At 32.6% G+C, this 25,283-nt stretch overlaps 1 protein-coding gene across 1 annotated transcript in view; it reads right to left on the reverse strand.

Moving 5' to 3' along the window:
* The window catches only part of Epha6 (EPH receptor A6), a 785,836-nt gene that overhangs the window by 436,662 nt on the left and 323,891 nt on the right, over window positions 1–25,283 (reverse strand). The window contains exons 4-5 of the mRNA XM_076868894.2: window positions 24,686–24,841; window positions 9,867–10,202 (exon numbers count right to left, since the gene is read on the reverse strand). Of these exons, the coding sequence (XP_076725009.1) occupies window positions 9,867–10,202; window positions 24,686–24,841 (492 nt within the window). The remainder of the gene's footprint in view (window positions 1–9,866; window positions 10,203–24,685; window positions 24,842–25,283) is intronic.

The raw sequence follows: 25,283 nt of genomic DNA on the forward strand, positions 1-25,283 counted from the left end.
CATTTTGTAACACAGCTCAATAAAACAGTAGTTGAACATTTTAAATATTTAAAACTGCTCAGCACATTAAACATATCTTCTCATAAAAACAGAATAAAGAACCTATTCCTCATTTCTGGCATTGTGAATGTGCAATTTCCTATCTACAACTGCTCAACATATTTATTTTTATGAATATAATAAAAACAAAAATCAAATTATGAGATATAAAGTAACTATTAAATAAACTTGTTAAAATGTAATCTGAACCCATAGATAGATAATGGTCAACAATCTACTATTTATAAAGACAATATTTGAAGTAGGAAGTCAAAATAGTTGGGCATCCATTAACCTGAGCATTATAAAGTAAAAAGTAACATGTATTTTAGAAATTTAGTGATTCAGCAGAAGTATAAAACCAGTTTTTTAAAGACAAAATGAAAGATAAAGTGCATTTCTATTCACATATTATAAGTATATTCATTGTTGTTAGGATTTACTGTAATAAGAAACCATCTAAATGGAGGCTGAATCCTACTTAAAAGAAGAAGCACAAATAATTTCAATGAGTTATGTTATTATTTTGAGTAAAAACCCACATTTCAATCTTAGGGCAGACTTCATATTGTATTTTCACAACATACATATAGCTGAGCACAAAGGTATCAATAACTGAAACCTACCCTCAAGTCTGTTAGAATGTCAAAATGATTCGAATAGCATTAGGCAAATTATAGAATTACCTTTCAATTTTTGTTTGTTCCTTTTTTAACCTTTTATTACTAAAAGCTTTGCTGACTGCCTAACAGAATAAATGTAAAGTCAAACAACTAGGCTTTCTTTCATAAAAATAGGTAAGTGAAACGTCAGCATTCACTGTCATATCACTATTTAATAATTTATTACTTCATTCAGGGCATTGCATACTGAGTAATATTTTGGGCATTCAGTTCTTGAAAATGTATATTGAATCTGATATCATATATTTAGTTTAGTCTTTTTTTTTTTTAAGTCAGGCTCTCACTTTCACATCTCAAAGAGTGGGCTTCCAGCTGTTCCATAGAAGGCACTATGTCTCACTCAAACATGTATCTTGGAGTGTCACAGTCACTGAATGTGTTTGCTGAGTAATACACAGGAGTTAGTTGGAAAAGCAATGGCATTACTCTTCTGTAAAATGTTTTCAGGACTGGCCTCATGACTGTATGACCTGTGCAGTTGCAGAGCTCCCACAAGCACAGTGGGTTTAATGCCCAGTTACAGCCTTAATAGTTTTTATGTTTCCACTCAATGTTTTGTAAGTTAAGCCGCCGAATGAGTCTATGGAACATGTACTGGGAGATTGAAGACCACGTTCCAGGCAATCCTCTTACCATAGCCACAGGATGGGTTCTCCCAGGCATACTCCCCTCCTCTCAGCCATGCAGTCTTCCAATCCCTGACCCTGTCCAATGGGTTAATCCATGTGGGTTAGCAAATGTGTTGATCTCACAGATGGTGGACAGCATTCTTGGGATGCACCCTGCTTCCAGTTGCAGATATGGACATAATGGGATATGGACATTATGGAAGGTCTAGGTTGGGTCTGCTAGACCTTGGATATCTAGGTATGTGTCATGCAGATGTCATGTCTGTAGGGATGTCCCTTTCACCCAACCTATTCCAGGGAAGAGCAGCTCTAGGGAAGAGGTGTAAAGACCATTGGTGGCTTTTGTTTTCAGTTGAAGAGGCTTCATGAGGAAGGATCCCTGGGAACCTGGGAGCATCTTCATTCTCCTGCTTGAGTATGATTAGTACTGAGGGAGTGCTCCATGTGTGGTCTCAGTTTCTCAGGGACTATCTTCTTCCTTTTAATCTTCATGTGTCTGGCTGACATTTCTCTATTCTAACCTACTTGAGACAATTTTGTGGGCAAGTGTTGGGGGTTGGTTGACTACAGAAAAATGAATAGTGTAATTTCAATTATTTTGTATGAGACAGATGCTTTTATATTAGCATTTAATAGTGACATTGAGTTGTTTAAAGGTCAATGGTAAATTTTATGCTAATAATTTATGATTTTACTTTTTTTTAACAAATATGGACATTAAATGGGAAATAAGTAGCACCATGATAAACATAAGAGATTTATATTTTAGTACCTTTTATGGCCCTTTTTTCTTGCTTTTTGAACAAAGGGTCCTGCATTTTCCCTTTTCACTGGGCATCACAAATTATGTAGATGGAACTGACTGTTTTAGAATCCAAACCAACAGAAAAGTACTGAGGAATACATGGAAGAAAAAAACACTATTTAATCTGAAGATGCTATATGGAATTCATTTGATTAAAGATCAGCAATTAGTTTTTCAATCATTACATTTCAAGTTATAAATTAGTAAGTATAAAGAAATATCACATTTTATTGATAATCAGAATCTCTGTCAACCTTGAAAATCTTTCCATTTTACTTCTACACAATAATGTGCATTTAATCCTTATTAATACTTATTTCAAAATAATAGTCTTTTAGAAAACATATTTTAAAAACCCACTGTTTAATAGTAACTACATATGAAAGAGTTATTTTAACTGTTTTGTAGTCAGTGTTTAGTTAATGAAATCAAATTAGCTTCCATTTTCGAAACAACAAATTGCACTGAAATTGGGCTAAAGAGCTTTTTAGACAATTGTCTCACCATAAAGTGGAACCTTACATCCTATGATGGGTATAGAATACACAGAACATGTTCATATACACTAATGTTCAATTTAGTTAAACATCTACTAACCACACTCATTTTTTACAAGATTTAAAGCATTTTACTAATCAATTCCTACTATACCATTAAAATTGTCAATGCAATAGAAAAATCAACAAAACAGCAATTGTATCTATTATTTTATACGAAAGAAAATACTGAGTTATCTTTCCTGCAAAATGTGCAAATGAGAATTTCTCAAAGAAAACAACTGATGACTGTAAAAGCAAGTGGCCTAAATCAAGTTCGGGAGTAAACACATTTCTCTAGGAATGTATGATCACCAAGAAGAAAGCATGATTGCTGCTAAAGAATGGGTTAGTGTTGATTTAAACCTGTTGCTGAAAATTCTGCAGGCACAGCCTCAGAGGATTTAATGTGCATGAAATTCAGTATATGCCAAAGACTACATAGGCAGTAATCGTTTCTTGTTACTTTTCAGACCCATTTTTGCTTGAATTTAAGGCTTTGCCCTTTTTCTGCACAGTGCCTGGAATATTAAAAATGAAATATATTCTCCTCGAATCATGACCTGTTCAAGTATCATGTTATCAAGGGATATTTTGGTTTCCTTTCATAACCCCTCTCTTCCATTTACTTTAAAATTTCTTACTCTATTTAATTCTTCATGTGATATATCACAACTCACCACTAAAATAGTATGTCTACAAAGGCAGACATTATTAACTGTTAACTCTTTATTTATTCCCTTATATTTTTATATGCTCAGCACATAGAACAGTTCCCAGTGACAGTAAATATTCAATAAAGAGCAGCTGGTTTGGTATTGTACACAACTTTTTGGGACAGGGGTTCAATTTCTCCAGCTGCTGGCTAGGAGCTAAGTCACTGACTAATCCTCAGCATATTAATTTCTAAGGCCTTAGGTCCTTTTTTATATATCATTCAGTTCCTCAAAAGACACATAACAACAAATGACATTAGACCTAGAAATAAAATGATATTTCATAGGGGAAAAATTAAGCCTATAAATATCCAGATTTTATTTAATTTAATATTTAGTAGCACCATAAAATCATTTAACAATGATTAACTCGACAGACATTTCAATTGTCTTACATAAATAAAATATTAAATGCACTTTTCAGGGAATAATACTTTGCCTTAGGAGATAGGAAAATCTTATATATCAATATAAGGTGTCTGTAACTTATGAAGTTATAATTTGCTTATGTATAAGAAATAAGAAAAATACAAATAATATAGCATTTCTCTTAGGTAAAAAATCATAACTATTTCCTATTTTCAAAAACAAAACAAAACTTATGCCACTGGTTTATGTTTAATGCATTACTAATAACCATTTAAAACTTTCATGCTTATTTTGTTAATTTGAATAGAGTTGCACAAGTTTTAGAACACTATCAGTATTTCTGAGGATGATAGGGATTGTGAGAGATACTCAGAAATAAATTGTATTAAAATACTGGCATAAAAATGAATGAATATGTACAGCGTCCCTAATTGGCATTTGAAATAGAAGGTATTTCCAAAATGCAGTGAACTGTACATCAAAAAAATATCAAGTTTATGAATATATAGAGACTTTTGTTGATTTAAATCTATTTTCAATGTCAGTTCAATTAATTATTGCTGATAGTAGAATTATATGAGATCTGCAATCATATGTGAGCCTAAGGCAAACCTATATAGTCACCCAAGGTCAGAGACAGGGGTGTTGTATTATTTTAAGAAGGCCATGAGTCAGACAAGTTGCTTTTGACAATAATTGCTTTAAAGACCCTTTAGCAAATATCAGCAGAATTGGTTTGTAATTTAGCATGTCTTTCACTTTGAACATACTCCTTAAAGGTTTTTGCATATGTCAGGATTTCTATAAACATAATTTGTTTCAGGTTGACTATCCATGATTAACACTTTCCTTTACTGCTTACTACCTGAATAATTACTTTTTACTGAACTACACACCTTAGTTTTCTTATCATGCACCAAAGATTAAAATCAAGTGTTTTCTAGGTGTTGCTTTCTTGTTTTGCTCTCTAATGAAACACCTTTCAAGCACATTTAAATAAACTGTGAAAAAGGAAGGTTACAAACATCGCTCTAAGGAATTGGGGAAGTTGGTTAATTAAGATTTATTGCAAAGATTCCTAATTATGAGAGTCATAGTCTTAATTCTATAATCTTATTTATCCAACTGGAATAAAATAATCAAGGAATATTGCTCCTAACTACAGCTGTTTTTCTATGTGATTTGGAAAGACCTTTCTTAAAGCATTGGTTTAATTATAAACAGACAGCAAACAATGAAGTCAGGATTGTTTAATGTGGTTTTCTTAATATTTTTTAAATATGAGAAAATAAACTCATTGGAAAGAAAAGGCAAACCAGCACAAACTTCTTCTTTAGTTTCATGTCCCACACTATGCACACATACAGTAGAAAAACATTACTAATACAATTATCTATAATTTTTGTTGTCTAATAGTTTTCTTCAATGCTCATACAAGTATGACCTCATGAACAATTTTATTATTCTGCTTTCTTTTCTCCACCTGTGGTTCTTGCAATGTATCACTGTCTTCTAATCAATTGTTGATTTCCTAACTTGTTTCATCTATTTTACAGACACCAAATTTTATATTAACTTTTTAGATCCTCTCCCTAAACCTGTTTTACCTTTGTGAAATATAAAATATATACATATAATATATAAAACATACATTATACATAATACAAAAATACATATAATATATAATATTAAAATATCACGTTATATTTGTGTGGGTATATATATATGTATATATATATACATACATATACCTATATATATATATATATATATATATATATATATATATGTATATGTGTGTGTGTGTGTGTGTGTGTGTGTGTGTGAATACATCAACAGTCTAGTTCCTCAATTTCTCAGACCTTGTGTTGTTCCTTTTATTTAGAATTCCTTATTTTTATCCAAGGCTCATTTTGCCTTATCACATTCCACTCATCCCTCAGAACAAAACCCAATCTAAATATTACTTTCTTGGGAAGATCTACTCTTATCCTCCAGCATTCTGGGGTTTCTCTTTAGCTGAATTCACACAGTACTAATTACATTTTTTTGTGTGTGAAATTATTCATTATTGGCCTTTCCAGACTTTAAAGTTCATGAGGGCCCACTAGACATTCTACAAAAGGAATATACTCAAAAATATGTTGAATGTGTTGACAATTTCTGAATCACTCTTATCACTGTCCATTTAGCAAAAATTAATGATATGGAATCTACAGAATAAAAAGCAAACCATTTTTCTGTGGTCACTTTGATCCAATGAAGTTGTGAAATGTTTCAGATAACTATGGGAATTGCCTCTCACTCACTTGAAAGAGAATTCTTTCTCAAAGACACTCCAAGTGAAGTGACAGTAAATCCTTTCCTCTATTTGAGTTGTGAAATTATCTTATTAAAGGCTTGTACACAATGATGACAATTGAGATTTGGTTCTAGGACACTCAGGTTTTTATAAACTCCTTTTAAATTCAACACTGAGTCCTGACCATTTTGAATAACATGTGGCATACTCACAAATTTAATTATTTCATATCTTACCCTTGCCTGGAACATCTGCATTTTCACAGATGTGATTCTCTCAGAATCTCAGACACAAAGAAGCCTTCTTATTATCATCACGTGGGGGTAGTTGTTCAGAAATAAGGCTGGCCATCATATTTTATTAAATATATATGTGGCAGTTTTAGTTGAGGATTTTTATGCATTTTCCAACAAAATTTATATATATATATATATATATATATATATATATATATATATATATTCTTAATTACTATTTATATCTACAATAAAGTCAAACTAACAATAATGATTTCTTAATATTTTTCAACTAGGATGTACTGGTGAGGGTTATTTAATGATATCATCCTTTCAGAATAAATAGTCTCAGTATGTAAATACTGTATTTTATTTCAAGATCAATATATATTTTTTATATACATTAATGTACTTCTAATGAAATAGCTCATTTTAAAATTGAAAACCAACTTATATTCTATTCTAATTAGTTGAAAGGTAGATTAGACTGTTTTATAATCCTAGAATGAAAGGATACTGTATCTGTTTGAAATTATGTAAATATATTTGCATTTTCACATTAAAGATGTATTGTTATGTCCTAAATTTAATTATTTTCACCCCATAGCTAAGAATGGTTATACTGAGATGGATATATATATTTTCATATGTGTATATATATATATATTTTATATGTATTCTATATGTATATGATATATGGTATAATATATATATACATGTGTATATGTATATATACATGTATGTATATATACATATGTATATGTATGTAAAATATATGTATAATATATATATGTATAATGTATATACATACATACATATGTGTGTGTGTATATATATATGTATATATATTTTTTTTCTTTTTAGGTTCCAGGGATTGAACCCAAGGGCACTTAACATTAAACCACATACCAAGCCCTTTTTATTTTTTTTTATTTTGAAGTAGGGTCTAACTAGGTTTCTTGCTAATTTGCTGAGACTGTCTTTGAACCTGTGATCTTCCTGCCTCAGCCTCCAGATATGCTGGGATTATAAGAATGTGCCACTTTACCTAACTAACTGGGATATACTTTTATTTTAGGTGACAGCAATAAAGGTCTCAGAAATAAACTGCTAGAGCATAGAGTAACAGAAGACCCTAATGTGCTTTTCAATGATGTCACAGTTAACAAAGTTTTATACCTACTAAAGAGAATGGGCAATAAAAAAATAAAATGAGTATTCCATTTTGAATAAATTTAAATCAAATTCTATGATGTAAAGCTATTTTTCAAATGAAAGGGGAAATTTCTTAGTAAATACAGAAACTGTAATTGTACAATAGTATTTGGCTTTGCTTTATTTATTACAGGCATTTCTGCAGATTATCAGCAAGCGGATTTCCATGTATTTTGAATTAACTTCACATCCATTTCATATGCTTTTAGTAAAATTTTGAGGTTTTTTTCCCATAAACTTTGTAGGTTTAAATAACATTTTAAACTTTGTGTTGTAAAGTAATTTTAGGTTCAAAGAAATTTGTAAACTAAATAAAATAGGAAAATCCTGTACATCCTTTGTTCAGCTTCTTCCAATGTCAACTATTTGCATAGTACAACAAGAAAACTGAAAGCTGATATTAGTACAATCCAGATTGTTTGTGTAGTATGTGTGTGTGTGAGGTGGTGTAACTCTATGTGCATTATGACATACATAGCTTCCTGAAACTACCACCACAATCAAGATATACAAATGTGTCATCCCCAGAGGGCTCCTTCCCGCTATCCCTTTATATATCACCATCAGTCTCCCCCAAATCTCTAAACTCTGGAAAAATCACTAATCTGTTATTCTCCATCTCTACAGATATGCTATTTTAAGAATGTTCTATGAGTAGAATTACATAGTATGCATCTTTTCAAAATTAGTATTTTCAATTAGCCCAGTATCTTGAGGCCCATCTAACTTGCATGTATCAATACTTGATTCATTTTTAATATTGAGTAGTATTCCAACACATTCAATTTGGTTTTTTAAAAACAACTATCTGCTGTTAGATTACATTTGGGTTGAATTGTGCACATCCTTCTTCCCCTTAAAATTCATGTGGAATTCCTAAACTTCAGCACCATATGTAGAGATAGGGCATAAAGAGTAATTAAGGTAAAATGAGGTTCTCTGAGTGAGACCTAATATCTGACATGTTTATAAGTAGAGTATATTAGAAAAATCTTGTGAAGGTGTGTGAAAAAATAGTCACCTTTATATATGCCAAGGGAGAAGCCTCAGAATGAAATCAACCCTGCTGACAACTTGATGTTGGACTATGAGCCTACAAAACTGTCAGAAATAAATGTATACTTTTTATGTACATATAAATGTCTACTTTTTATGTACATACACATACATACGCACACAGTATGAATGTTGTATTTTTATGTTGTATTTGCTATTACTTTCCCTAGCAAACTAAAATGGTGCATAAAACTAGTTTTGTCTTTATAAATTGATATCATATCCATGTGCTCATTTATAATATCTTTCATTTTAGGAGGTGTTAGGACTGAATCCAAGTCCTCATGCATGGCAGGCAAGTACTCTACCACTGAGCTCAATGTATAGCCTTATTCATAAAACCTTCTGCTGTAAGATAATCACTCATGTAGCCTTATAATTTGTAAACACACCTTAAAAAAGTTTTCTTTTTATCTCTGAAGCTTTTCCTATATAATGTTCAAAAATATTATGTATACACATAAAAATCATGAAAGTTTTTATGGTTGACAACAGCACAATAAAAAATTTATAGGGTTATAAAGGGAATATCTAATTGAATTTAACAGATTTTTAAAACAGTTTATTTTTCACTAACTATAAACAAATAGCATTTGCATATTCTCTCTATATAACATATATGCATACTGTGTGTGTGTATACACATATACATACACATACATACACACACAGTATGAATTTTTGCTATTTTTTTAGAGTGGATAAGGCTGGCTGGAATGCTTTTACAATACATAGAAGACTTGTAATTAAAATAACTTCTTACTATTAGCTTTTTTGACATGGAAAAGGAATAGCAGCATGAGAGGCAATTAAAATTCAATTCATTTAGTAACATTATTTATGACTGATGTTTGATGTTTTAAGGACTTATTAAAATATATTGTTATATGATTATATTAAAAATAAATACATACATATTAGGGAGAAGCATTTTATCTTATTAACCTTATTGCTAAGAAGAAATATCAAAAATATCATTGTATGTGTTAAGAACAAGAACATAAACCAAAAATTCTTGTTTTGTCCTGCATAGCATATATGTTTGCACTGTGCCTAGAGTGTAGGTCCATCAGGGATACTGTACATAAAAAGAAATCATGAATATTTTTTAAAATGTTTTTTAATTAGATATTGATAGACTTATTTATTTATTTATTTATATGTGGTTCTGAGAATCAAACCCAGTGCCTCGAACATGCTAGGAAAGTGCTCTACCACTTGAGCCACAACTCCAGCCCAAGGAATTATGAATCTTTTGAGAGAATAGCATTGGAACTTACCATCTTGATCCGTAGTCACTGTAATAGCTGTGAACGGTTTGGGAGAAAAACTCAACTCGGAAACTCCATTCGTGGCTTCTATTTCAAAGGTGTAATTCACGTGAGACACAAAGTCAAGTACTACCACGGAATTGTTGATCAGGCCAGTGTGTCTTGGGATGAAGCGGAGTCCTCCACCACAGTCCTCACACTGGCTGGGGTCTAAGCCACATTTCTTACAGATTACACTGTATGTGAGATCTTTCCTCCCTCCTGTATCACTTGGTGGGCTCCATTCCAAAATAAGGGCTGTTTCATTGATGTTAAAAACCACATTCCTAGGAGCTGAAGGTGGCCCTAGAGAAAAGCAATTAAAAAAAACAAATGTACACGTATAGGACAATCAATCATGCTGCTAAATTGAAAACTTCATCAACAAGTATTTGATGGTCTTTTATAGCTCTTTTTCTAATAGAAATTATAAAGATTATATGATTAAACATATCTGATTATGCCTAGTGAGGAAAGAGTCTTTAGAAGGTGAAGGCAGTCTGTAGTCTAACTTTGGGTGTATGAATTCCAATATTAAATGCCAAATATAGCAAATCTCCAAAAGATATGGTAACTATATTTCTCAAATTTGCTGACTGAAGAATATAAATCAAAAATTGTTTTGAATTACATGATGGCTTCAATTATTATCTTACTAAATATATCATTAATTTCAAAATTTGAAAAATTAAAAACATGCACATGCACAATACAGGGTGTTCAGATTTTCAATCTTCATACTATGGTTGGTATGTAGCTAAAATCTCCATTTATTACCTTTAACAATCACTCAGATTCTATTCTCCAAAGATTGAGAATAAATGAACATGAATTTAGAGAGGGCAGAAAATCAAGAAGAGAAATGGAAATTGGGGCAGCAAAAACCCTTTATGAGTGCCTTGTCTATTTGAAGATATATAAGCATAATATGGCAGGGATAAAAAGGAGCTATAAATAATATATGGTCAGGGTGGGGATGTGGCTCAAGCGGTAGCACGCTTGCCTGGCATGCACGGGGCACTGGGTTTGATCCTCATCACCACATAAAAATAAAATAAAGATGCTGTGTCCACCGAAAACTAAAATATAAATATTAAAAAACTCTCTCTCGCTCTCTCTCTCTCTCTCTCTCTCTCTCTCTTAAAAAAATAATATATGGTCACTAGACCTTTAATAAACACAAATAATTATGTCACTAAATGTCTGCCCCTAAACCAAACTGTCTAGGAGTGAGCGAGCATTTTCTTTCTCTCTAGTTTTCCAGACAGATCACACTATGTAGAATCCTTAACAGCCTTTCATTAGCCCATTCTTTTAAAATTATGCCAATAATCATTTAGACTTATCTGAGTCCTTCAAACTTCAGTTTCCTATCATTCACTGATCATATATTACCTGAAGGTCTACTCAGTGTCAGGCACTGTGCTAAGGGCTCTGTGTGAAGCACCACTGAATTCATAGGCTGTGAGAGCAGCGCTTACAATGAATATTTTAAAAAATAACTCACTGTACAAGTGGCTGAACAAACAACAAATTTGTGCCATAATTTGAAAGGATTTGCTTAAGAAGTCTAAATCAACTCTCTAAATTTCTGTGGCCAAGAAAATCTACTTAGAAAATGGAAAAGAGTTCTTCTGTGACATGCTCTCTAGAAATTAGAATTTTGTGTAGGCTTCTTTTGGATTTCAAGCTATAGTCATTCATTCATTAAATAAATATTTTGTTTAGTGACTACTATGAGGTAGATATTATGGTAGATTTTCAACTCAAGTGTGGTAAAACATGGCAGACTTTATTGCTTCTTTATTGTTATTTACATTTAATGGACTGGTTAGATAAACATATGCATATAAACAAACAAATGAAATGTAAATTATAAAAAATATAATCATAGAAATTAAAGGATGGGAATTGAAATAGAAACTTTCAGTAGGACTCCCACTTTTTCCACATTCTATGGAAGCCCTGTAGGTGTGAGGGGAAGGGTATGCAGAGGAATGGGAGGAATGTTAGAAATTAAAAGGCTATTGTTTTCTGTCAGGAAAGATCTTTAAACAGTCATGGGATTGGCAGAAAAGCAATGTGGCTAGAGTATGTGGAATGAGTTTTACAGAACAGGAAAAGGCTATATTATGCTGGACTACTAAACTTACTGAAATGAACATGGAAATTTTCCTATGCACAACAGGAAGAAACAGATTTTATGCATGGAAGGAATGTGTTTTAAGAATAACATTTCAACTGCAATGGTCTGAATAAGAGGGGAAACAGCAGTGAGATCTGTTACTTGGAGTTAAAGTAGCATAATATTACCTATAAATCCATGTGATTGACTTTGAGATATAAAGAAGTGCTATATTTTCCTTTTTCTTTCTGCTAGATCCTCATTTCAGCAATCTTTAGGATAGGTGCCTCAGCCACCTGTATTCATGTTATCTACAACTAGACCTAGAAGTGTGATGGGTAGTGTTTCTAAAAGGTGCTGGGTGTCTAGAGTTATGCCATTTTGTATTCCAGAGGGTTTAGAGAAATGTCTGCCTCCAATAAGGAAAACATGGAGAAGATAATGAACTTGAGCACAGGGGCAAAAGTGGTTTTTACTTAAACCTAGACTTATGCCTGGGAGATAAAAATTCATTATCATTATCATAATAATGTCTTCCTACAGAATGACATATTCATATTGTTGGTTTTTCCTCTTATTTATAATGGAGAAACTGAATTATTATTCACTTATATCTAGACAACTAGGGAGAATGTTATCAATTATGTTATGGGTGTCTACAAGTATATAACCGTCCGCCTGGAGATACTTAGAAAAAAACAGAAAGACCGACACCCCTCTTACTCAAGGGCCCTCATACCAATTTGCATGACGATTAAATAGCTTTTTAATTGCTGTTAAATTATGCCAGCTAAACTGTGATTTCATGCAAATATTAAGCTGTAATGACATGCAGTGAATCATTTACTAAGATTTAGAACTTGGAACAAAGAGAGACAATTAATTCTAATCCTCAGATTCACTAAATTATGTGTCACTGGGCTTTTATGAATGTGGCCTGATTGCTTTGTTATCATTTGTAAATTATACAAAGATTATGTGACATGTTGAAAAAATAACCTGGCAGAAATAATCCTTTTGGAGACATTTGTATTAAAAACTCTCAGGGATTTCCTCATGTTGATTTTTTTTTTCTTTAACAAAACAACCAATTCACCTAAGAAAAACATTCTCCACCCTTCACTCTGCAGACTAACTTTACAAGAAGAAATGGAAATTTTTCTAATTTGCAACTAGCAAGTTTTCAAACTCCTCATATAATAAGTCTAACTGCATTACTTCTATTAGTTTATCTATAATGTTATTTTCTACTAGTGTTTCTACTAGAAAACACTTCTTTGCTTCAATTTTGATTTCCTCTTAACACTTCTAAAGAATAAAGAAATAGTTTTTTTAACAGTGAAACTTATCAGAAGCTTCCAGCAATAGTGTCTCTTCCCTGCTCAGGAAAGCCTTTGGCATGGCAGGCTCCCATCTTCCTGAATAGCAGAAACCAATCATACATGATTTTTATTCCATTTTATTTTGTTTTCGGTTTTTATGTAAAATTTTAAAAACATAAATGTGTTCCTCAAATATATCTGTATAGTGTGTTTAATCCCAAGTGTCACCAAATCAAATTGAGTTTGGTGCTTGAGTAAGACTCCATTGGCAGACTGATGCTTGAGACAAAATGTAACAAGATTGCTTCACTTTGTTGACTCTACCATTTCCACAACATTTGTTCAAAAGATCTTATTTTCCCAAAAGCAACTGGAGGGATACTAGCACTGTGCAGAACATCCTTAAATAAAGGCTAAATCAGGAGGAGAACAAGCTTAAGGGTAATATCTCAGATACTGCTTCACATGATGTAAATTTATATTTTATGTTTATAATTATAAAATATGTTAACTGATAAATGGGCCTTTTTCATATTAACTGAAAAAGTATTGTTCACATTTTTAACTCTATTGCTAATGGTGGTTTGCTGATGCAGTCTTTTGATCTTAAGAACAAAAAAAGTTTTGATCTGAGGATAGAAAGTTATGAAAGAGTGTTGCTTTAAAATTCTATTTGACCAGTTCAGAAGTTACTACCTTCATTAGTTTAATGACTAACCAGGAAGCACTGGTATAGTTTCCTAATAGAAAGAAAATTTATTCATGTTTGAGCTTATGAAGGAGGTATGCTAACCTGAGTCAAAGAAATATTAAAAGCACATACTGAACTATCTAAAAGTATTTAGGTAAATACTTTTGTAAATGAGTAAGACTATAGTATTTACCAAAGGAAAATAAATACATTTGTACAAATAAAATAGTACAATCTTAGACATTAATATTGTATTAAAATATGTTTCTATGTTTACAAAAAGACACAATTTAAAACATTTACCCATTGTGTCACTATTAATTTTAACTTTTATTTATAGTCATATTATAAATCTAAACATGCTTTGAATGTAATCTTTTAAAAATGTATGTAATAGAATAATTTGTAAATAAAATTTTGTATCCTCCCCCAACAAACCACTTCTTGCTCTATGTATAATTTATTTTTTAATTAGATATTTGGAAAATTATATCAATTAATGACAAAACTGAAACTCTAACGTGTACACTATGAAAGAAGTATATCCATTCATTGAGGTTAATGTATAGGTCCAAATATTATGTGAAAGTCATGAAGCTATTTAGCTTAGAATGATACATCACTACTTTACATTTAGATTTGCTTTTAAATTCTACCACATTGTGCTCTGCCTAGAGACACAATGTGTGGCAAATAAATATTAAAAGTATTTTATGTAGTTCTTTTATTTCAAAGTATTGTCAAATATGAATTTTCATATTTTTCTTAGAAGAGATACACTTAATAATCCATAGAGCATTTAATAATTTTATATATAAAAGACCAATTAAAATTTAAGTTTTCAAGGTAAATATTCCTCATAATTCAGCAGCATGTATACTTCATATCCTTTGCATTCTATGTAAAAAAAAGATGACTTCTCATTATTTTCAATATTTTTATACCTACTTTCAAAAATAAATTAATTTTTTTTTATCCATTAGTGTTCTAATAGTACCACGATTAAAGATCTGTATGATTTTTTGATTTTCTATTATTCCTAAAATTCATAATTAATGAAAACAAATATCAAAAAAACCAAATAGACAAAGTATCATTAATTTCTAAAATAAGATATAAACTACTCAGTTTTATATGTAAATGTTCATAAGTAGGCCCTGGCCATTTCTGAGCGTCTTATCCCCTTTGTCTGCTTCTCAATGCTTCTACACATGCTGTTCCTAAATTGCTTTTACCTCATTTTGCTTTGTGGGAAACTCCTACTGATTCTTCATGTTTGGATTTAGGTGCTACCCTCTTTATGAAAACTCCCTGCTATCCTAAGGCAGAACTGGTCACTTTTTTTGGAGGGGAAACTAAGGATTGGATCCAGAAGTTCTTAATCCTCAGCCAGTTTTATTTATTTTGAGACAGGGTCTCACTAAGTTTATGAAGCTGTTTTTGAACTTGTGAGCCTCCTGCTTCAGCCTCCCAATCTACTTGGATTACAGACATGTGCCATTGCGCCTGGCAGAATCACTTTTAAACCTGTTAGGCATGTATTCAAGAAACATAGCTAACTCTAAAGAGTACATTTGGTATTTTCTGTGATTTATTTTATTCAATCATAATAACCCTATCAAGTAGCTGTAAACCTTCCCATAATTTTAGCAAATAATCTAAATATTAAATTTAAGTACTTGCATTAATATTCACAAATTGATGATCCAGCTGGATCCAAAGGTAACATGTACTTTTAACTAAAGGAATGAATAATATGCATGGTTACATGTAAACCTCTGAGAATTATATTTCAAAGAGTACAAATTTTAACAAATATTGGAAAGCAGAGAGTTCAAGATTATAATCTTTGTAAGAGTCTGGTATTGCTGATTAAGGGTAGTGCTACATGATATGGAAATAAATAGCACCAGAATAGAATATTTTAATCTTGGTGCTGAACTAATAAACACCCATAACAGAATGGGCAGCTACCATCTTGCTCTACCCATTGCCACTGAGGAATGAATAAGATCTTCCAAAAATTCAGTTCTGTAGACACTGCAAAACTTGAAAAGGAAATATTTGTATCCCCAAATTTCTACATCATAGAGTATGGGCATAATTATAACTTGAAAAAATTCCAAAATGACAGTTATAAACTCAACTTATAAATGTAGGAAAAACAACAACATCCTACATCTTAATACTAGCTTCAGAATTACCAATTTTCAGGATTACAGAAATTTGTTATAACTGTTCAAATCAAGGGTAAAAGGAAAAAATTACATGTGTGTTTGAAAATACACCCAAACAAAAATTAGAAAAGTGAGTAGCTATTCTTAGGTCTTTTGAGTTAAACATAATCCAGTTTCCTTAATACCATGAAAAAAATGCACATCCTCATACAGACTTTTCTGTATTTGAGTCTATTACTTTAAAATAAGAACGCATTCAAAATGAAAGATATATGAAGAGAATAAGCACTGTTATAGCTTGGCGGGTGGGGGAGTAGGACAATGAATGGATTCAAGCAAATTAATAAACCTTCCTCAAAATGCATAACACTGCAGGCATAATTATAAATGCTCCCTTCGAAATTATGGAATCATTCTTGGTAATTGGTCTGCTGTATACAAGAAGATGATATCGATTGGGACAATCATCTCGGAGTTTCTATTGCAGAGGATATGAATAAATTCATACTGGCAAGAAGTGGTAACTCAATTCTTCAACAGCAGTAGAATATCGTCTTAATATATCTTCTTATAAAAGAACCTTTCCCAGGTAATTGGTAAAAGAATATCTGCTGAAATAAAAACATTGAAGTAATTGTGCTTAAAAACTCCATGATAATAAAAAGACATCTTCTTTAGTCCTCTATGCTGACAAAACTAGGATTCGTTACATACAAGTTCTACTCAGGAATGTTGGGTCATTTTAATTTTTAAAATATAACACTGCAATAGAATGAGTGAATATTTAGAGTTATTTTCTATAATAAGACAAGCACAAAATACTTTCTATTATAAGACAAGTATAAAATACCTCTAGCCTTCTAGAGGTAATAAAACACATTTTTGCAACTACTCCTTTTCTGGCCTTTGTAAAATTATGTATGCTACCATGTGGTTACATGTATCACCCATCCAAGCAGTTGTGCTTTTTTCAGTTGAGAGATGGAAAATCAAGGAGCCAGAATGGTTTCCTTCATACAAAACTTGAATTTACAAAAGAAAGGAAAGAAAAATAAATAGAGAGATGGGGGGTGGGAACAGACATAGCACACTGAGCTAGGGTGTATGTATTGTGAGCATCCTGTATTCACCATGAAGTGGGGGACCTAAGTAGAGCAGCTGACAAGTGGAAAGAACTCTCCTGCTGCATCTAAACCACTATTTATTCTACTCAAAAGAAGAGTGAGAGAATAATGACTTTCTAAAGTGGCCAATTATTCCAACAATAAAGGAGTCATGCTTTACAATGTTAGCTTTAGAGCAAAAGTAAATTGAAGTTTTACGCTTTCTTCACAATCACTGTCATTGTATATCAAATACAAAGACATGGATATTTGCCTGTGTATTAGGAATGAAGTTGCAAGAAATTGTTTTTACTCACAAGGCATTTGATTATATGTTTAAGTAATCACAACAAAACAAAATTCTTAATGGTGTGCATAAGAATTATGCACACATTTGATTTATGTTTTTTGTTTAAACTTTTCTAAGTAACATAAATTTTTGTTAAATAAATGAATCTTCCAGTACCAAATAGTAGCTTTTTTTTTCTTTTAAAGTTACTCTACTAATTTAAACACATGAAAAATATCAAGGTAGAAATGCTCAGATCATGGAATTACATATATTTTTTCTAGTATCTCACTCATTCACCCTTATACTCTTACTCCATTTCTCTGTATCTTTTCAATTTCAGCCTTTTCTGCTTGATAAGTACTTTTTTAGCAACTCTTTTTGTTCTACTTTGTTTCTCCAACTGCAGTAAGTATTTTCCCTTTTGGCCTGGAAAAATCTTAGATGGTTATTTTGATAAAGGACTTCTTGGCAAGTAGCAGGGTCTCCTGTGCTCCAAACAGCTCTCAGAAACCACCGTAATTGACTGAGAACTGATACTTCAGAGGGTCCTCCACGGCTCAACCCATAAGTACAGAACATATATTAAGGAGTCACCTGAGAAATAAGGTGAAGAGTGTAAGAAATAGATTCAGATATCAGAGAAGACATTCCACATTTTAGTTTAAATTTCTTATTCCTAATTTCTTCTGCATATCTTTTAGTTCATGCAAATGGAATATAATGAATTATTTTTCTAAAAAAGAAATGGGTTTAAATCTACAAGCATGCTGTTGGTACAAGTGCACATAAGTACTGTTTCAGAGATGCTTATGTAGTTAAAGGAGAGGTGAAGGCAGACTGAGCCTTGACTTTGTATTTTTTTTTTTTTTTATTGAAGTACAATTTCAGCAAAGAGCATTGGAGTTTGGGCAGTCGTTATTTAGAAATGGGAATAGGATCATAAAGTTTTCGAGTTGTTCTTTGTTCTTGTTTTAAATATAGTAGTAAGTAATTATATGGAAGATTATTTGGGAGAGTTAGAAGGATACTTGCCAGTAGATTAAATTAACCCAATTGAGAATCAAAGAATTTGACTAATTGATGATCTAGAAACTGATATGAAGGAATGGAGAGATGATATGCTAAAAAGGAGAAATGATAGAACATGTCAGGGGAAGGAGCAGGGGAAATGTTTATGCTTTGGAAGCGTGACCAAGGGAGGATTCATTGGGATAAGAAAAAAAAAAAAAAAAAAAAAAAAAAAGAGAGCAAGGGTAGATGAGCAAGTCAACATAGAAAGCAATGAAACTGGCTTTGGCAGGTTAAGCTTGAAGTTATTAGTTTTATCATCAAATATTTAGTGCCTCCTATATGCAAGTTGTTATTCTGAGTGGAGAAGATGCAGTTTAGAAAGAACATCTCTGAGCCCATGATCTTTGTCATCAAGTGTGGGAAGAATGACAATAAACAAGGAAGCAAGTTTATAAATAAACCAGGTGATTTTCAAAGAATTATATAATCCACATATCATAAGACACAATGACAAAAAAAGAATAAGTAGAATGGATTCTCTTTTTGAATGGGTGGTCAAAAAGTGCCCATGTTAAGAGCTGATATGTGATCCTGAATAGCTAAAAGAAAACACTCATAAGAAATCTTATATAGAACGCATTCAAGTAGAAGAAACCACTTTCAAAAAGGAAAATAAGCTCAGTGTCTTTGAAGTGTAGTGGTTTAATAAAGGGAGTATGAAGTGATACAAATTCAGAGGGGTGGGCTGGCTTCCACAGACATCAAGGTCATCAGATCCCATAATCAGTTGACAAGAAGACTTTGGATTTCAGGAGAAAGGACTGGGATGTAGATAAAAATATGAGCATCACTAATATACAGATGGATTTGAAACTAGGGAGAGAAAGAGAATATGTGTCAAGAATGTAAAGAAGGGAACAAGAGGAGATTCAACATTTAACAGGTGAGCAAAAGAAGAGAAATCATCAAAGGCAACAGAAAAATGCTCATAAAACTAGGAGGGTGAAATGGAGTTGCAATGTTTTAGAGTACAAGGGAAAAGAGGGATCAGCAGAATTAAATGTCATGAATAATGCAGAAAAAGAGTTTCTGATACAAAATAACAATGAACATCATTGGTGATCTTCTTAGATGTTTACAGTGGCAGGAATAAAAATCCAGCTGCAGTAGAGTAAGCAGCAAGAGTCTGGATACAATAACTTAAGAGAATATTAAAAGTAAAAAGAAAGCATTAAAGTGATTGCTTTTCCAAAGTGTTTGTTTTAGAGGAAAGAAAAAACAAACCAGAAGTATTTTTAATGATAGAAATTTGTGCATTGCATGTTGCAAGGAAGGAGTTAATAGAAACAAAAACTTAAGACAAGAAATGAATAATAACAGCCAGGCCCGACAGCAGGTTGAAAGAGCAGCTCACTCCCACAATCTGAGAGATTAAACATGAACACAAGACATTTAGTTTTCAGATTGCAGTCACTTGAAATACATAAAATGCATTATGTTGATAAATCACATATATGTCTCAGATTTACAAAACCAAAGAGATAATAAAAGTCTTCATTGTGAAATCACATGCCCTGTTGTACCAGAAAATTTGGGGTTATTGTTTTTTTAGGGAGGCATTAGGAAATAGGGATTTTAGGGTTTTTTAAAGTCATATCCATTATATGTTCACCCACTATACCTATTATTGGGGTAAACACTAGTCAGTGCCTAGGAAAAAATTTTTTTGATACTGGCAGTGAGATAATGAGAATACAGTAAAGAAGAAAATATGGTAAAGAGGGGAAATGGGCACTTCCCTTGTCTCCAATCTTAAAGAAATGTACTCACAAAACATCTGAAATCTATCTGCACTGTAGGCATGTAATCTATCCTGAACATTCCCCTTGCTTGTGGGAGCAGTGTGGCTTTCCTTTTCTTTTTCTTTTCATTTATTAATATTCTGTGAAATCACTGTTGAGAAGAGACTCTTAGAAAAGCCATTAGGCAGGGGGAGGCAAAGAAAAGTTTGATACTGGGGATTGAATCCAGGGCTTTGTGCATGCTAGGGAAGCACACTGCACAAAGCTACATCCTGGGCCCTGTGACTTTCCATTTTATCTTGCCCTCCACTCTCGCTGCTGCTGAAGCGCACATGGGTAATAAAATGTCCAAATCCTCTCCATTTAACCCTCCAACTTATTTCTCTGGAATTGGAAAATAGTATGCTGGGGCCATTGTGGCCCTGGGGTTTACCACCTAAGTGTGAAATCTTTTCCTGCTAGGCCATTTATTGGCTAAATGTCATCCATTTCCGATATTTTGGTCTTTAATTAAAAATATATAGTAACCATACATTCAAAAATCTTAGTTACCTTTCTCCCTGCCCCAGTACTAAGGAAGAAATGTTTACTTTTAAATGCCTACAAGGTTCTCTGAAAGCAATGTTTTAAGTGCTATAGAGACATAGGATCTGGAAGTTTATGGAATTTGTATCTATTAAAATTTGGCTATTGTTTGCATTTAATGAAAAACAGGAATATTTGATACCTTGTTGGATTCTCAGACTCAAAAGTTCTACATCTTGCTGTATTTACCGTGGACATCTTAAGTCCAATTGTTCAATTGTTGGGTAGGGTAGTTAGCCATGAACAGGTGGATAGGGGAAAGGACAATGAAGGACAACTGAAAACCACAGGAGCCTTAACTTACAGACAAGTACCTGGAAGATGGCACCTGGTATATCAAAACCTCCCCCACCCTTAATTAAGAAAAACTACAGTTTCCCAGTTTCCAGACAAAGCGAGCATGTCATCATTATCTCTTGTAGCCAAGTTTCCAGGACCATCCCTTATTAGAACTATGTCACAATCCTCAAATCACCCCAATAGCCAAAATATAAAGACCTTCACAAAGAAAACTTGATGGTCCTATTCAAAGTATAGAATAAACCAATTAAGAAGATGGAAAATTAGATAAAACAGGGGACTCAGTTTTCTTAAAGATTCCAAAATTGTGAGCACCATATAATCTTCTCTTTAGGTGGTCTATGTAGTTTCTATGCTGTAAGCTACACTCACATCTTAGTCTATTAAAATTTTGCTTACTATTCTGTGTTTCACTCAAATTCTTTTCTGTGGAGTCACAAGAATCAGCAAGGACAAGAGTGATTGCCCCCACTCTGCAGAGTAGGCCCAGCCTTATAACACAATGACCTCCTAATGTTTTTTTTTTAATTTTTTTCTTCACAATCTAATCATTTAATTTCTAGGAGACATGATGTGTTTTGGAGTTCATGGTCTTGCTTTCATTTTTAAGTACTTTTCAAATAACTTAATAATCATGACAGCAGTAAAAGGTATACATTGTTATCACTATATAGAGTGCAACTGAGATTAAGAGAGACTAAGTAATTCACCCAACTTTACCTACCTGATAAGTACCAAGATTCACTCTCAGATAACCTAGCTGTGAAAGGAAGTGCACTTGCTGTATACACTATGCTAAGTCTTTGCTAAACAAGTGAAAGAAGTCCTCAAGGAAATAACAGAAGAGGCTTGAGAAGAGATTTTTCTATGGCTGAACTAGGGAAACCTGATTAAGATTCCACATTTCATCTTTCTTTGGAGGTTCTTTATCTTGATCTCTGATGACAATTTAGGAGGCAGCATATGCCACTCCAAAATATGCCTCTTTGGCATAAAATTTTTTTGTTTGGCTTTGAGCTGGTTATTTTGAGAAATTGCAGGTATAGGAAAATCTCTGAAAACAGAGTTACTCTTTCCTAAGGAAAATGTACATTCATATGGAAAACCTCCATTGTAAGGGTGTCTATCTTTTGGGGAAGATAAGGATGACTAAACCATCAGACACTCTTACCTAAGGAAAACTGTGACCTAAACCTACACTACAGACTTGGCTTCTGATGCTTTTCCGAGCACCTGCCTCATATTGACCCCTTCTAATACCCTGCATTCTTGTTTCAGTTAAAAACGGCATTTTAGCCTGAATCAATTCCACTTGTTTAACCTTTGCTTTTCTCTTGTTAATCTATCTTATGTTACAGGGGTCTGTCATTGCTGAAATCCATGAGAGAGAGAGAGAGAGAGAGAGAGAGAGAGAGAGAGAGAGAGAGAGAGCAAGAAAATTGTTTTTCTCTCCCCAATAGCAAAAATGGCACACTGTTCCCTATATAAAACTCTGCCCAAAGATGACAGAATCATAAATTTCTCTGCTTCCTCTTAGTCTGACAAAGGCAGGCTAGCATTTTTAAACTGTAATTTATACTATCAAGCATTAAAAAAGGAAATAAAGAAATGATAAGCTGATAAATACAACTATATGATTCAACAACGAATTGAATAACTTTCCAGATTCATGTACATAGTTTGATCCTATATTTATATCCTTAGCTAGTCTCTCCACACGATAGCCTTCCCAGCTACCTACTCTACTATACCTTGGAAGGATTCTATGAATGGCAACCAATTGATGCCCTCAATTTATGGTCAATAAATAAATAAATAGAGAAGATTCTCCTCTGTCACTCAGGAGACTTTGCTCAATGTCCTACATAGGTTTTGAGGGATGCTCATCTCACAGGAATACAGCTGTTCGAAATAGTTCCTTTTAGCTAAGCTGGAGTGTGTTGTCCACAGTATAATATGATAATATTCAGCAAATATAAAAGAGGGATTACACATCTTTACTAATAAAATGTTTTTCTGTTAAAAACTATCTTCACAATTAAATGAGAACCAACAATATTCAGAATCTTTATTTTCTTTCTTATAAATTTAAAATATCTTATCTGGAAAAAAAATCTAAGTAGTTATTTTTCAGGTTGTAATTTTCTGAAGAAACAAGTCTTTCAGTATTTACAATCAGGAAGTAAAAATTATCGCTAATGAATGTGTTGAATTTTTATTAAATATATCTGCAAAAACTTTTTGGGGGGCGGGTACTGGAGATTGGGCTCAGGGGTATGCAGCCACTGAGCCACATACCCAGCCCTACTTTATATGTTATTTAGAGACAAGGCCTCACTGGGTTGCTTAGTGCCTTGCTATTGCTGAGGCTGGCTTTGACCTTGCAATCCTCCTGCCTCAGCCTCCTAAGCTGCTGGGATCACAGGCATGCATCACTGCGCCTGGCTGCAAAAACATTTTGCAATGAAATCTATAGTAATGCAGACAAATCTATAAATGGCATCAGTCAAGTTCAAAAATGTCTCTAAAGAAAATGTGACATTACATGATTCTCAATCTATTTTTGCTCCTGTGGAATTACATAAAAGAAGCAACATTTTGGTATAAATTTATCACTACGAAAGCCAAGTTTCACTAAAATATCTTGTTTATGATTTTAATAAGTTTTTTATAACTAAGGGGTGACATTTTCCTTTTACCTCACCTAGAAATTCATTAATACATCCATTTCTAGTTTATAAATTAATGCTCAAATATTCCACAATACTTGAATACTAGAAGTCAACAAATAATTTAAATTTCAGACACAAGCATTAAAATGACCTCACATTTAGATTTAATATTCTATTGTCTCTAACCAAAAAACTGAAGAGGAAGTGTAAAGTGAAATATGGACAAACTTAAAAGTACATTCTTTTAAAGAAAATTCCAAGGAAAAGAGCTTTTCTGCATAATAATTACAAAGATTTTAAAAGTTTCCTCTGGATTCTCCCTCACACAAAAAACTTCATAGTCCTACATTGGTGTGCCTTAAAAAGGTCAAAGCAAAGAACAGAGGTTTTATTTATAATTTCTCATGTAGTCTTAAACTACCGAAATTTCTTAAACACAGATTTTTGGTTAGGGAAGATCTGCAGGGCCTCATGCCAATTCTGGTATTTGTATATTAAGGATCAGTATAAATTTTGAGGAGTAAACACTTTCTTTACAAGTGTTTGAAAGCAACCATGCTGAAAAGGACAGCTTTTTCCTTGACTATTATCAAAGACAAATGGCATTGATGATACAGGATTTTGTACATTCACTTATTTTTAAAATTTCAGATAAAGAAATCCAAAGGGTTGGAAACAGGATGTGCAAATCCAAAATGTAGAGACTTACTGGTACATGCCATAGAAGGTGGATCTTTTACAGCTCGGAAGTAACCCTTTTCACACTGACAAACAGATGTTGCTTCCATGTAGGTTAAACTATGCGGAGGGCATTTAGAACACTTTGTGTTACCAGCAAAGGCTTTATAGAATCCTGGTCTGCAAGCTGTAAAAGCAGAAGAAACAATTTCTTTTTAGTTATTATGCTAGAGTTCTTCTGTACAACATATTTTAATTTATACATATTTTAGACATCAGAGTTCAGCATCATAGATACACAGAAAGGTCAATATATATGTTACTAATATGTGTAATTAGCTATTCACTATTAGTATCACAACCATGACATATTTTAGCTGAGGTTGCTTGCTAATTTTTAAAAGTGTACCTAAGGCATTTGTATATTGAGGATCAGTATAATATATTGCTTAGTGCCTTGCTATTGCATACAAACATGCACTTACACACAAAACATCAGTGCTTATCTAAGTGAGAAGATGCCCATTATTGGCAGTAAAAAAGATGATTTTGTAGAGTTTGGGAAGATGACATTAAATAACTAAATCATATGGTTCAAGTGTACTTAGATTTTCATTCCCCCTCATTCT

Source organism: Callospermophilus lateralis, chromosome 10 (genome assembly GCF_048772815.1).
Source record: "Callospermophilus lateralis isolate mCalLat2 chromosome 10, mCalLat2.hap1, whole genome shotgun sequence".
NCBI lineage: Eukaryota > Metazoa > Chordata > Mammalia > Rodentia > Sciuridae > Callospermophilus > Callospermophilus lateralis.